The 15,168-nt window shown below is 47.7% G+C and overlaps 1 protein-coding gene and 1 pseudogene across 1 annotated transcript; both read left to right on the forward strand.

Moving 5' to 3' along the window:
* The first annotated feature begins 1,927 nt into the window (after positions 1 to 1,927).
* TM4SF20 (transmembrane 4 L six family member 20) lies at positions 1,928 to 14,736 on the forward strand. The gene is made up of 4 exons (XM_075529175.1): positions 1,928 to 2,110; positions 7,951 to 8,016; positions 9,224 to 9,375; positions 14,472 to 14,736. Exons 1-4 carry the CDS (start codon positions 1,928 to 1,930, stop codon positions 14,734 to 14,736), a joined length of 666 nt encoding a protein of 221 aa, XP_075385290.1.
* Positions 12,431 to 13,524, forward strand: LOC142424120 (actin, cytoplasmic 2 pseudogene; annotated as a pseudogene).
* Positions 14,737 to 15,168: the final 432 nt, after the last annotated feature.

Here is a 15,168-nt window from a genome sequence, read left to right on the forward strand (position 1 = left end):
AACAAAGAGAAAACTCAGCTAGAAATAAGTTTTGCTAGACCCATGAGCAAAGCATGCTACTTAATTTCCTTTTGGCAAAGAGTTTAACAATCAAACTCCTGGGTCTCATATCAGGCAGAACTAACTAGCCTGGCCCCTACCTACAAAACCCGACCCAAACAGCTCCTTAGGGGCCCTGGTGGGATAGTGTGTTCTGTGCGTGTTGGCAGCGAACAATAAGTTCTACAGTTTGAAAACACAATCTGCTCCATGGGAGAAAGGGGAAGCTTTCTGCTCCCATAAAGTTTTACAGTCTCGGAAACCCGAAGGGACAGTTCGATTTCATGTGGTAGGGTCGCTATGCATCAGTGCGCATGGGAGCAGCAGTCAAGAGATCAAACGGCACCTTGCACTGAGTGGATCTGCTACACAAGACCTCTTTAGAGTGTTGAAAAGCAGGGAGGTTACTCTGCTTGCTGGAATACAAGCCTTTAAGACTCGGGACACTATACCAATTGATAACCGTGCACCAGCTACTTTCTTCACCACAATTTGCTGTAGTACCCTGATCTTCAGTGATCTTTTCATGAAGATGAGTATCAGGCAGGGCCCTGCTACTAGAACCAACTGTTCTTGAATTGGGGCTAGAGTTAAGTAGGAGCCCAGACTCCATCTGCTTGTCCATGGGATTTGCATGTCTCAGGTTTACTTTGGTGGTCATATGACAAAATCACAGCCCTATAATATCAACTGCATCCATAGCAGCCACAAGTCAATCAGCAACCAAACAGAACACATACACACACACACACACACACACACACACACACCAAAAAGAAAAAAGAAAAGGAGAAACAAAAACACAAAAAAACAAGCTACAGGCAGGAAATAAAAAAACCCATATGCACAAAGAAGTACAACATTGTCAATCACCCTCCTGGGGTAGAGTCGATTGCACTATTATCACCAGTTTTCCCAATGACCAGCACTCCATTCACTGTCAGTATGAGGAGTTTATGAGAATACAATTTCACCTTGAGCCACAACCCACGAGTTTTCATCATTGCACAATTTGATTTCTCATTCGATTGGATTTTGTTGACCCTAACCATGGGGGTTGATGCCAGTGGGGGCCTTCCTGGGTCACTTCCCCCAAGTGTGGATCCCTGTTCAACGGATCCCAACTTGTCGTGTCACTGCAGGGTGGGCACTGAGGCACTGTAAGTATGGTGATCCTGGGTCCCCTTTTACCGGACCCTCACCAAGCCGGGGGTTCCCCCCAAAGTCACCACTACATCCACAATCCTGGGGTAGTCACTTTCTGATTCTTCTCCCATCCAAGTACCCCAGCCCTCAGTCCAAGGGTTCAGGCAGCTTTGAGATAGGGTTCAGTTTATTCAGTGGGACCTCTCTGTTAAGTCCTTCTGGTATAGACCCTGCATTGTGCTTTGCTGCCTGCCCGGTCAGCCTCCATGAGCATCCTGGTGCTCAGTCTACGGTGTGTTTCACCGAAGGTCTAAAGATTTTCATCAGGTTTGCATCAAACTTAAGGACTTAAGTTGTAGTGGGTTCAGAAACCTTCTTGATCTAAACCTCTTTCTTATAGATAAACGAGTGTCATCAGCCTTGTTTCTCTAGATAACCTGGGATAACAGCAGCTAATAAAATATATATCTTTCCTAAGGCTCCCCCTGCCTCTTAGTTTTCATGTGAACATTTATCTAGCAGATCCATAAAATCTCCTCCACCTTTCTTCACTCTTCCATCATATCCGTGATTCCTGTAATTGTGCTCATAATCACATTTTGCCCTCCTGGACTCTGAACTACTTTCCGTAATTCATTTTTCATAAGCGCTAAACATTAACCGGAAGCTCCCGGATAAAAAGGCAAGATGTTGCCGCACACTGCCACTTTGACAGAGGTTCCTCGCCGACCCAGGGGTGACCATGACCTGCTGTGAAGGCTGGACGTCCTGCAATGGGTTCAGCCTGCTGTTTCTATTGCTGTTTGGAGTCGTTCTCAATGCGGTGCCTCTGGTTATCAGCATACTCGAGGGGAACAAAGCCTCTGAGAACCCCATCTCTTGCTTTGAGTGGTGGCTACCAGGAATTATAGGAGCAGGTTTGATGGTGAGTAATACTGTTTGGCCAGATTTGGAGAAGGGGCGGCCCTATTTTACCAAACGAATTCCGGAAGACCGTCTTGTTGTTAGCTCCAAGGTGAAGAGGAAAGATAGGATATTGATTGCTTGATTGGTATTGATGGAGATCCCTTTATTAAGTTTTAGATGGGACAAAGAAGGGTAAAGGCCATCCTTGCAGATGGGGGAGGCCATCAATAGGAGGTCATAATGGTGGCCAAAGACTCACAGCCCCGCGGCTGATTATTTATATACAATGCGGAAATCAACTACTCTGGCATTCATTCATGCTGGTAATCAGGGAAGAGCGGTAAACTCACTAAACAGACGAGGTAGTTTGGAGGGAAAAGGATTGAATTGTTACGTATCACAGTTCTGCATACTTTGGGCTGTGCTTCAACCTCTCTGCGGTCAGTGCCGGTTTGTCGATGTTTATAGGGAAGGCCGTGGGGATGGGAAGAAGCATGGCCAGGCATGACGACCCTCCTGGATGAGCACCCTTGGATGTCAAAGTGGTGGGGCCTGCATCCAAAGGGGCTGGGCTAAGAGATTTGGAACTCGATGCCCTACTTTTCAGATCTTCTGGACTTTGGATTCAGATCTTTGACTCAGGAGACTAGGACATTCATTCAATAGTTTGACGGCCATGCATAGGTTGGCCTTTGTGGAGATCCGCAGGTAAGACAGGATTCCTACAGTTAATTATTTTATAAAGAGGTCCCCAGGATACTTGCTCATGAATCACCTGAGATACTTTCGATAGGTCCTCAGGCGTTCTGCTGCAGAAGACTTGGCTTAGCCCTACTTGTGTGGTGTGTTGGGACCTGGCGGCACCCCTCAGCCACAGTACTATCTGTCATTTCTCCTTTCAGCAAATCATTAACCTGCATTTCTATTTCCACAGTTGTAAAATCAGGAACTTTTGTTTTTTATACTTGTTAGCGCTCCCTCAGGGGTCTGGTGATGACACAGAAATGACTGTGTGTGTGTGTGTGTGTGTGTGTGTGTGTATGAAAATATCACAGTGCTGAGTATTATCTAAATGTGTTAGGGATGAGGATCATGGCTGAGTGACTTTTAAAGAATTTCAGGATACAGTTTTCTACTGAATCACTAACCCACAATAACCAGTTATTGGGACTAGTCTCATCTCCAGAATTATAACTATGACAGGGTTTCAGAAAGTTCATAGGAAAAAAAAGGAGTGAAAAGATAAAGGAATTTTCCATGAACTTTCTGAAGCCCCCTTCATAATTCTCGTAGATTGTTATATATTCAACTTTAGATTTTTTTTTAATCTCCTCTGGTTGGGACACTGAACTTGAGACTGCATTGACATCCAAAAGGCCATTCTAAGAACCATTCCCCAAAGGTTGCTGGTTGGTTGGTTTGTTTTTTCACTTTAAGACCGAGAAAAGTCTATCCCACCCTGCTTTGCACAGAAAGGAGCCTTGGAGACATAGTGGGTTATGGATTGGGCAGTTCAAACCCACCAGCTGCTCCCAGGGAGAAAAATGAGGCTTTCTACTCATGCAAAGATTCACAGCTTCAAAAACTCAAAGGGACAGTTCTACTCTATCCTATAGGGTCACTATGAGACAGAATTGACTTGATGATGGCGAGTTTAGTTGAGCCTCTTTTAGGTGGGGGCCAGTTGAAGGAGCTACTTAAAGGGAAAGCTTTTGGAAAGTTTTGGGCTACCTCTTCAATCCTGAGTGTCTTTCTTCCAGAAATGTCGTAGCAATCCTCTCCCCTTGTGCAGACTGCTCTCCATTGGAGCCATAAGCAAATGATCTGTCTCTGGTCAGGCCAGCAGTTGGGAGCAGCTGGTTAAACGTAATTTTGTGTTAGAATTTCCTTGCTGCGCCTAAAGGTTCCAAATTAAAACAACCCACTCAGCACAACCCAGGTTGCTTTAGGTAGAAATGTGCTTGGCCACCAAGCCTTTCAGAGTGAAAAAGCTCCTGCCAGTCTCAGCCTGTGAGGCATCATAAGAACCTGAGAGGATGGATACACGCAAGCACACACGCACGCACACACACATTCCTTGTATCTGTCTTTTGGGAAGGTGAGGAAAAGACCAGAAAGACACAGATAGATGGCAGAAGCCTTTCGTCTACTGCTCTGGTCCAGCCAGTGGGTCCTGCATTTGTGCCCATGACCATCTGCCTGAGCAGGTACCATCACTTGCACTGTACAGACTCGCGACCATCATGCTACAGAAGTTAACTCTAACTCCTGGTTTACCTGTTTTCTACCCGTATCGGTGCCATCACCCTCCTGTTTCAGGCTCACAGTGGAAATGGGTACAATCCACACATTCCAGGCAGCGGGTTCCTGAAGGTTATCAAATTTCAAGAAGGCCACGGCTGAGTTTCATGGGGAATCTGAACTTCCTTGTTCCGGGACCGTTTACTTTATTACTTTCAGTCATTAGTAATGAAAGGCTCCGTACCTGGCTATCTTTATTACCCCACGTCAAGTCCTGCTGTGAGAGGGGCCGAGCACAGAGCACGCCCAACAGGCAGCGCCAAGATCTGTGGGCAGCAGGGCTCCAGCACAAGTGGGCTTTCGTGGTCTTCCCCTCCTTGTGGAAGGAAGGAACAGTGTTTTCTCTCAAAACTAATTGTGTCTTTTCAACACATCCCTCAGAAAGCTGACGCAGACACATTAATACGTAAGATGCGATTGCCACCTGTAATAAGTACTTTGGTCATAACTCTTGAAGTCTTTCCAACACGTCTTCAGTGTTTTAAAGCCCCACCCACCGCCATCGAGTCAGCGAGATGTAAACTAAAAAAACAAACTCACTGTCATCAACTCCATGCCGACTCAGCGACCCTATAGGGCAGAGGAGAACTGCATCTTTGGGGTTCGGGGGCTGTCACTCTACTGGAGTAGAAAGCCTCATCTTTCTCTTGCAGGGCTGCTGGTGGTTTCAAAGAGCAGACCTAGTGGTCCATGTCAGGTGACCTTTGGATGGAAGCAGACAATCTCATCTCTCTTTCTTGGAGCAGACTGTGGGTTTGAACCATGAACCTTGTGGTTAGCACCCACAGTGACACACAGGCTAAATTACTATACCTGATCTTAGCCAAAAGGCCGAGAAGTGATATACAGGCTAAATTAGCACTGCTCAGAAAACAAGGGCTCTCTCAGGAAGACAAATCATGGACTTCATTATTGATCCCTTCAGGAAATGCAGTCGTTTTATGGTTTTATGATACACCCCAAACAAAGGCAAATCTTTATATCTCCTGAAAACCATGACTAACCACAATAAAACTGTTGTTTTTAACCTGCTGGACCGCTGAAGGGAAGAATCATTATCTATGACACCATTCCCGTGTGTACTGATAAATGGAAAAAAATCAATGCTCGTGGGGCTTTTCCAAGAAAAAAAAAAAGTGAAAGGGCTTTCTTTTTTTGGGGGTGGGGGAGTGAGCAGAAAAGTTAGCTGAAGTTCATTGTACTTCTGATTCACATCATGCATCTCCTCTGACTTTGTTTGTTGCTTCATGCTAATTCATCACCATTACTAAAGACGTAACAGAGGACAAATTGTGCAAAGCTAACCCAATGAGAAGACATATATAAGAGGCGTTTGCCCAATAGAACTATTCTATTTATCACCGCTTGGGGTCCTGCTTTCATGGTGAAGTGTCCAGGGGACTCTTCAATCCAAAACCCAAGACAACATCCTGCTCTCAAGGTAATCCGAACTCAGGGGCCCTCCCCCAATATCCAAACTTACTATCATCCAAGTTGATGCCAACTCACAGTAACCCCGCAAGACAGGGTAGAACTGCCTCTGCGAGTCTCTGAGGCCCTAACTCTGGAACCCCATCTTCTTCTGTGGAGCAACTGGCAGTTTTGAACTGACAATCTGCCAGATTGCGGCTCCACTTAGAGCCACGACGCCACCAGGACAAGTAAAACTGCCCGTGTGTGTGTGTGTGTGTGTGTGTGTTGAGGCTGTAAGTCATCACAGGAGGGGGATTCTCCCCAGGAGAAGCTGTTGGGTCAAACTGCTGACCTCTTTGTTAGCAGCCCCACCTTAGCATCCTGTGCCACTGGGACTCCAGGGGGCTTCCGAAAGTTTGAATTCTCCCCCTGAGCGTTTTAGTGAGTCAAAGTGAAATGCTTCTGTCGTTTATAAAATTGGGTATCTCACCTTTCAAACTTTGGGTAAAAGTAGGGGTTTCTGAAGGAATAAAAAAAATAGTATTGTTTCTTTCCTTGAGAGAGAGGGAGAACAGGAGGGAGGAAGAGGAAGGAAGGGAGGAAGGAAAGAAGGAAGGAAGCAAATGTACATCGATGGAGTTGTTACTATGCCGACCCTGTGCTGGGCTGTAACCCAGAATCCTTTGTTAGGTCTTAGATATTGCATAGCTCAAGTCTATGGCCCTTATGCCTCCTTCATGGCTGGAATTGAATGCCCTCCTATGATGGAATCATCAACCACTTAAGAGAAAAAAGGCAGCATTTACCCAAAGACAATGGATGGGTTGAATGGTTGAAAAGATAATGTGGGTCTGCTCTGTAAACCTTCACCTAGTTCTCAACAAAAATAAAAAAGGAAGGGCTGGGGGCTGGGCTCTGGAGCCCAACTCCTCAGCTTTGAATCTCAACTCTCCCAGGTTCTCAGGCAAGTTATTGGAACTTTCTGTGGCTCCGTTTTCTCCTCAGTTCAACGGGGGTGATGGTGGCAGCCCTGGCCTCAGACTTCCTCAGACGCTCTAATGAGCTAAAACATGAGGAGCATTATCACAGTGCCTGGCATCACGTCGAGGTGAAGAAAGCTCTAGAAGGCAAGAGTGGAAGGAAGGAGAGAACAGGTCAGGGCAGGTGTTGAACTAACAACCCCCCACCACAAACCTGAAGGCTGAAATTTCTCGATTGGGAGGAAGTCATTTGTGTCCCACTCCTTTTTTTTATTGTTTTAGTGGGAATTCATACAACTCTTATCACAATCCATCCATCCATCCATGCATCACTCTTTAACAATGACACAACTTCTTCCGGGAAGGACCCTTTCACGGTCACTGTGGATGGGTTACCTTTAATGGTTTAAAGCCAACTCCTGAGACCATGGCGCCATTTCTGCCAGCTTCCCAGGGTGCTACTGCCCATGTTGCCAAACACAGCCTGGGTGGGCTTTCGGAATGCCTGTGTTATAATGAGACGGCTACGTATCATGAAGACAGTAGTTGGGAAGGAAGTGTTGAAGCAAAAAGTGTTCTTAGACTGTACCCTTGGCCTTGGGGAACTGTGGAGAGGACGGTGACCTGGGGGAGGGTAGGTTGAGAGGAGACAAGGACATTAGGGACAGGAGAGAAGAGGTGGGGATGCCATGCCAAGTTCCCAGCCATCAGGCCAAGGAGATGGGCCGCTCCTTGGCTGGAGGCTCATCAAATTCCCACCATTCTTGGAAAGTGGGATTAGCAACTGCAGGTTGCAGTATCTTAAAAGAAAAAAAGTCGATATGTGGATGCAACCAATTCTTCCAAGCACATTCCTTGCAAAGGAATGAATGACAGCACTACCCTAGAGGCATGCGGCCTAAGCCTCTCCAGAATACATGAGGGGAACCCAGAACCTAGGAGGCCGAGTTGCAGTTTACCATCCTGCGTGCCTCCCCATCGCTTGCCTCTCCCGTAACTTTCGGGTTGAAATTGGGCATGGCAGCCGCAGGAACATATTGTCCTTTGCCTTCCTGCTATCTGAGTCTGGGTTCCCTAGAACTTTTGGGGGAGAAAGTCTGGACCACCGCTCTTTCATGGGACAGGAAGTCATCAGACTCACGGTTCCTATTCCTGTCATTCCCAGGCCATTCCAGCGACCACAATGTCCTTGTCAGCAAGGAAGAGAGCTTGCTGTAACCACAAGACTGGGGTGAGTATGTGAGCACGCAGCCGGAGACATGCACTCCACCATCGGCTAAAGAGAGCCCCTCCCCAAGCTGTCCCCAAGACACCCCCAGCAGCCCCAGTGCCCACGGAGCCACGGGAGCTCTCAGCAACGCATCACTCTCTGGGATGGTTACATGAGCAGATGGAATGTGAGACGGTTCTTTCTTTTTTTCTTAAGAATTTAGCATTGCAGCTAGCTTTTAGGCCCTCCCTCCATCCTGGGCTTCACCAGTCAAAAGGCCATCCAAGCCTGGGCTTGGATGTGTCAGGCAGGGTGACCAGGGCCCCATAGTCCCAAGGCTGTGTGGTTGTGTGCAGTGTGCAAACCCCATAGTCCCAAGGCTGTCTGGATGTGTGCAGTGTACAAACCCTGCGTGAAGACCAGATCTTGCGTTCTCTCTTGCATCTGAGCAGTCAGTCAGACCCGGAAGGAGAGCTGTCCTCATCCAGTTAACTTCAAGGAGAGGCTGGTTACAGTTTTAAACACTGTGTACAATTCCTCTGAGCATCAACAACCCAACCCCCAAACGACCCAATACAAACACACCGTGGCCGTGGAGTCGATTGTGACTCATGGGGACCCGCGGTGTCACGGAGTCGAATTGAGAATGGGTTTTTCTTGGCTGTGAGAAAATCTTATGGCAGCAGATCACCAGGCCTTTCTTCTGCGGTGCCTGGGGAGAAGAGATCAAACCTCCAACCTCTTGGTTGGGTCTCGATGGCCAACCATTCACATCATGTAGGGACCTTAGACCTGTACTCGTTCCAGAGGGGTTTCAAAAACTTTGTGAGGAAATGGAGTTTTTTGGAGTCCCCCAACCCCCTCACATGTCCCAATTTGTAACTTGGTTACAAGACAAGGAAAAGAACAGGTATTGAGGAACACTGAAATGTCACTCAGCTCAGACCACTTTCAAATGCACCATCTTATTTAATTTGCTCCAAGCTCATGCGAACACATGACAGGAGTTAGCTCAGCGTTTCTGGTGGGTCCAGCCAAGTGGCAGCGACTCCTCTGTCTGTCTTCTCGAATTCATCATGCCCAACCCGACTGTGACCCCAAGATGTGGCACAGCAAGGTGACTGAGGGGGCAGCGACTGAGGAAAAGTGCTGCAGAAGCAGCTGCGCTGGGAACAAGGTCACGGACATGTCAGAAGACATCCGCCAACGGCTCTGCTTGATGTTTCAGATGCTTTTCTCATCCCTTACGAACATCCTCACCATCGTCGGCGCCGTGTACTGCATACTGGTGTCCACCCAAGCCCTCATCGTAGGACCGCTCATCTGTAACACTCAACAGAACAGTACTGCCAACTGCAAGCTTTCCCTGAAAGACCTGAAGTGAGTAGCTAATTCTCATGTCCTGTTCCTTACTGTTTGTACAGCTGTCTCTGGCTCAGCTCACACTGTGGGCTGTAGACACCAGGCTGTGTTTCTGCTTGTTTGTTGGGGTGAACTGGTTCTTGGGCATCTAGCACATGCATTCACATAGGAACAGTCTCCTCTGGGAGTGGCCGAGCTACTGCTTGGAATCCTCCGAATTCGCTGGTCTCGCTGGCTTACGTGTGTCCTTTAAAGATGCCCCCCACACAGTGAAGCCTGTGGAAGCCAGGACTCGGTGGGGCTGCTTTTCCAGATCTTGCACCTTTGACAGGGCTGCCTCATGATTTTGCATGGTTCCCCATTAGTGGAAAGATCTGTGTTTACGTTCTCTGACAGGTTTCTACCTGAGCCAGCTTCCATAAGTTTTAAATGTTTACAGAGAGATAAAAAAAAATCCAGAAAGATATGCCAGAAATTTCCCCATGCTGTTTGGAGAACTCCTGGGGGAGTAAAAAGTTCATTTACTCTCTGCACTTGTAACAACATCGGCAAGCCACGAAGCACATGCTACCTGTATGATGAGAATTTTTAAAGGAAGAATACACCCAGTCAGTAAAACCAAGAGCCTTGCACATTTGCACAAAGGGAAACCAACCCATCAGATAAATCAGCAGATGTATCGTAAACATGCTAGGGGCTCGACGCGTTGAGCCAAAGCTCAAAAGCCAGGTGGTCAGAAATAGCGGAAGAGTTTTACCATGTATTCCCCATCTTCTCCATCATCTTCCCGCTGAACAAGTTCAATAAGGCTCACATAGGTGAGCGGTTTATTTAAATGATGTCGTGGGACCACCTGAAAGGAGCTCACGTGGTGCAGCAGAAACGCACTTGGCTGCTAACCAGAAGGTCAGGGGTTTGAACCCACCATCGACTTTAAGGGAGAAAGTTGTGGCAGTCAGCTTCTGTCAAGATTACACCCTTGGAACGACCATCTATTTGCTATTTTCATACTCTTTGTTTTTTTTATGACATGGACTAAGGTCCACCAGGAATAGTTGTGTCTCAGTGACGTTCTGCCCCACCTCTACCCCCCATTGTTTGCATAGTGTCCAGTCCCCTAAGCTATGAATCGATGTATTTTAGTTTTAAAGTCAATGATCCATGTATTTTAGTTTTAAAAAATATTGGCCTACGCCTGAGGGCTTTCCTTTTCTCAACAGTATTTAAAATTCTCTACCATTGGCTAAATGAATGACACTACTGACACAATTACCACATACCTCATGAGGATGAATGATAAGGTTCCCTAATAAAATGATAAGGATGTTTCTAAAGTGAACCAGGGACATAAATAAACCATAGTGATAAGAATGGATGTTGAGCTTGCACTTAATCACAGCCCTAGTGTCAGAAAAATTACTTCTTATGATGTGGCCCTACTCAATACTTGCCCTCATGAAGATCTCACAGAAGATATGGTGTTATAGTAAAGTATGGTGAAGAAGTCAGATGGTGCCCAGCGGTCAGAAAGCACGAGCCCATCAGCCTGTGTGACTCAAGGTTTGTGAATAATAAAATCTAAGAGGGAACGATTGTGAATAATAAAATCAGAGGAGGGAACGATGCTTTTAAGTTTTCAGTATTCCATTTGCAGAAGGCTATGGAGGACAGGGAAAGCCTCCCCCCAATCTATTTGTTGGGTCCCCACGTCACTACACCTCTAGAGCATCCCTTCTGAGCATGGATAGACTTGCTGCAGAGTGCATTGTACAGGGGATTAATGCAGATTCCATTCAGTTAAAATCTAACACCCTATCATTTGTTCTTCCTTTGGACTTGTTTTAATCCACCCCCCCAGCTTTTAATAGTTTCTTTATGATTGAGATTTTTCTGTTTCATTCGGTATGCTTTTATCTATATGAAATCCAGGAGAGGATATGTATGGAGATAGTAACTGGATTAGTCATTTCTTAGGGTTATGGCAGAGGAAGTTGGGGGGAAATTGAGGAGCTAATAATGTGTATAAAAAGGAAGAAAATGCTATAAAAATTGCTTGTGGTAATGATTGTACAACTCTTTTCAATAGGATTAATTGTAAAAATAAATAGATGACTATACAAGGGGGATAGTGCATTTGGAGTTCGTTCCACCAGGTCAGACGGTTAATCAAGCTTTCTATTTAGAAATTCTGAAAAGATTGCGTAACAGCGTGTGAGGGGGGAAAAGGCCTGATTTGTGGAAGGCGGTGGACTGATTTTGCCACGACAACAACGCCCTGCCATCTCAGTGCACCAGTTGTTGGCAAAACCCAGCCTGCCTCTCTTGCCCCACACCCCTTACTCACCTGACCTCGCTCGGTACAATTTCTTTTTGTTTCCACAAAGGCAGAGGGACATGAAAGGACAGCGATTTGACGACATAAAAGAGGTGAAGGAAAAAACGAGGGAGGTGCTGCCAACACTCCAAGCAGATGAGTTTGAAAAATGTTTCCAAGAATGGAATCGCAGCGTTGACAAATGTATTAAGTGTAATGGAGAGTACTGGGACGGTGATAAGGTTGTTTTGTTAAAGAATCTTAAAGACATCGCTTTGAAAATAAAAAAAGTCCGTTTTTTGAGGGGCAGCCCCTCATTTAACTAAACCACCACAACAAGCAAAAGATTCTCACCAAGGGGGGACAAATAAGATACCCCAGAGGGCAGTTCTCCTCTGACTGGGGGGCTGTGAATTGGAGTGACACCATTTGTAAAAGTGGAAGACAAGGACACAGTTTCATGAGCTAACGGAAAAGGAAACCATATATCCTTGCCTCTCAAAGAACTGCATGTCAAAGGCAGGAAACGAGAGAGAGAGAGACAGAGAGAGACAGAGACAGAGACAGAGAGACCTGGAAACTCTGGAAGCTCCTTAGACACAAGGACAGCACGACCTCATCTCATGTACTTTGCACATGTCATCGGGAGAGACCAGACCCTGGAGAAGAACATCATGCTTGGTTAAGAAACAAACAAACAAACAAACAAACAAACAGCGGAGACGGCGTCCCTCTCATGAGTACAAGCTTCTCCCGCCGGTTCACACTCGCCACCCCCAAGCTCACCATGGATGTTGAGATCGCTGTGCTCGTGGGCGACACCAGCTCCTGCATGTGCAATGCCGGTTCACGGGTGACGACGCTCCCAGGTTGCCTTCCCCTCCATTGTGGGATGTCCCCGGCATCAGGGCGTGGTGGTGGGCATGGGCCAGAAGGACTCCTACGTGGGTGATGAGGCCCAGAGCAAGAGAGGCAGCCTGACCCTCAAGTACCCCATTGAGCACGGCATCGTCACCAACTGGGACGACATGGAGAAGATCTGGCACCACACCTTCTACAACGAGCTCTGTGTGGCCTCTGAGGAGCACCCCGTGCTGCTGGCCGAGGCTCCCCTGAACCCCAAGGCCAACCGAGATAAGATGACCCCCATCATGTTTGAGACCTTCAACAAGCCCGCCATGTACGTCGCCATCCCGGCCGTGCTGTCTCTCTATGCCTCTGGGTGTACCACTGGCATGGTGTGGATTCCGGCGATGGGGTTGCCTGCACTGTGCCCATCTATGAGGGATATGCCCTCCCCCACGCCATCCTGCGTCTGAAGATCCTGACGGAGTGGGGCTACAACTTCACCACCACGGCCGAGAGGGAGATCGTGCGTGATGTCACCCTGGATTTCAAGGAGGAGATGGCCACCGCCCCCTCCTCCTCATCCCTGGAGAAGAGCTAAGAGCTGCCCGATGGCCAGGTCATCACCATTGGTGACTAGCATTTCCGCTGCCCCAAGGCCCTCTTCCTGGGAATGGAATCCTGCAGCATCCACGAAACTACCTTTAACTCCATCATAAAGTGTGACGTTGACATTCGTAAGGACCTCTACGCCAACACAGTCCTGTCTGGTGGCACCACCATGCACCCCGGCATTGCCGACAGAATGCAGGAGATCCCAGCGCTGGCGCCCAGCACGATGAAGATCAAGATCATTGCTCCCCTCCCCCCCCCCCCCCCCCGAGCGCAAGCACGTCGTCTGGATCGGCGGCTCCATCCGGGCCTCGCTGTCCACCTTCCAGCAGATGTGGATCAGCAAGCAGGAGTGCGGGTCCAGCCCCTCCATCGTCCACCGCAGATGCTTCTAGGCGGACTGTTCCTTAGCTGCGTCACACCCTTTCTTGAGAAAACCTAACTTGCGCAGAAAACAAAAAAGAGTTCGGCATGGCTTTATGTGTTTGCTTTTGTTCTCTTTTTTTCAGCTTTTGTTTTTGCGCTTGACTCAGGATTTCAAAACTGGACCGGTGAGGTGACAGCAGAGGGAGCGAGCATCCCCAAGTTCTACAATGTGGCCAGGACTCTGTACATGATTGTGTTTTTCTTTTTTAAAATAGTCATTCTAAAGCCGTGCGATGCCATGTGACAGGAGACTCTTGCCCTTCTCCAGAGCAGGCCCCACCCTGTTTCCCAAAAAGGGGGTCCAGCCCTCGTCCCCTCCCCTCCAAGCCCACACGGGGGTGCAAGGGACAAGAGCATTGCTTTTGTGTAAATTATGTAACCCAAGGTTTTTAAAAATATAATTCCACCACCTTTTTTTTAATTTCTTTTCTGATTTTAAAGTTTCCTTCTGAATGGTCAGCCATTGGGCACCCCCCTTTTTGTCCCCCCAAAGTTGGAAGGATATGAAGGCTTTTGGGTCCCCCTGGGTTGATTAGCTATGGAGGAGCCAGGGCTTTACCTGGACACGGACTTGAACAGTTCAATAAAAGTGCACACCTTAAAGAAAAACAAAACAAACCCTTGATGAGCTGGATCGACACGGTGGCTGCAACAATGGGCTCAAACATGGTTGCCATTGCGAAGATGGTGCAGGACTGGGCAGTGCTTCCTTCGGGAAGAAGGTGGGTGGCCACCAGTCGGAACTGACTGACTCAAAGTCACCTAACAACCATGGGCACATACTTGCTGTGGTTTCTGGGCAGGAGTATTCACACACAAGCACACCTGGTTTTACCATCTGTTACTGTCTGGGCCCAACATGCGGTCTGGTTTAGTGTCTCAATGTCCCTCTGCCCCGCCCCTTTTTGTTTTTCAGTGACTTTGATCTGAAATCCTTTAACCTGGAGTGGTTTCTGAGCAACTCTTGTGTGCAGGCTGCTTCCAGTAACTCCAGCGTGGCCAGGGCTGGGGGCCTGCACTTTGACTCCAAAGAGAAGCTATACCGGACGGTCCACTTCTCCGTGTTCCTGGGCCTGCTGCTGGTGGGGAATCTGGAGGTGCTCTTTGCTCTCAGTCAGATGGTCATTGGCTTCCTTGGCTGCCTGTGTGGGGTCTCTAGACGGAGAAGTCGAATTGTCTAGTCACCGCTGATGGGAATAAAGTGGAATTGAGTCTGTGAGTTGTTGGGGGATTGCATTTAAGGTACATTTAGGTACAGTGGTGGAACAACCTGAGAAAGCACGCGTACCATTTCTGGCACAGAAGATAACGTTGGGGGCCATCGTTCATGCATAGCAAGTGCTGCTATTTGCTTACTGGTTTCCTGTGGAGAGGACCCCCTGTGGCTCGTCCTGGAGCGAAAGAAACGCTTTCAGTTTACCTGTGTACTATGCAAACTTTGTAACCATCTCTCTCTCTCTCTCTCTCTGTGTGTTTGGGGGAAGAGGAAATAGGAATAAATAGTTGATACTGTCTTCTTGAAGAGGGTGATGGGGTAAGGGAAAGCATTCCCTACTGCCCCATCTTTTGGGCTCACGTGAAGGCTTCCTCTCCCCTCTACCTGCTCTGACCTG

Source organism: Tenrec ecaudatus, chromosome 13, assembly GCF_050624435.1.
Source record: "Tenrec ecaudatus isolate mTenEca1 chromosome 13, mTenEca1.hap1, whole genome shotgun sequence".
Taxonomy (NCBI): domain Eukaryota; kingdom Metazoa; phylum Chordata; class Mammalia; order Afrosoricida; family Tenrecidae; genus Tenrec; species Tenrec ecaudatus.

Excerpts from the sequence above, each read along its gene's own strand:
- TM4SF20 (XM_075529175.1), top strand. The coding sequence starts at position 1,928 with ATGACCTGCTGTGAAGGCTGGACGTCCTGCAATGGGTTCAGCCTGCTG. Across the intron at positions 2,111-7,950 it reads TTATAGGAGCAGGTTTGATG|GCCATTCCAGCGACCACAAT; the intron begins GTGAGTAATACT and ends TGTCATTCCCAG. Across the intron at positions 8,017-9,223 it reads GCTGTAACCACAAGACTGGG|ATGCTTTTCTCATCCCTTAC; the intron begins GTGAGTATGTGA and ends TTGATGTTTCAG.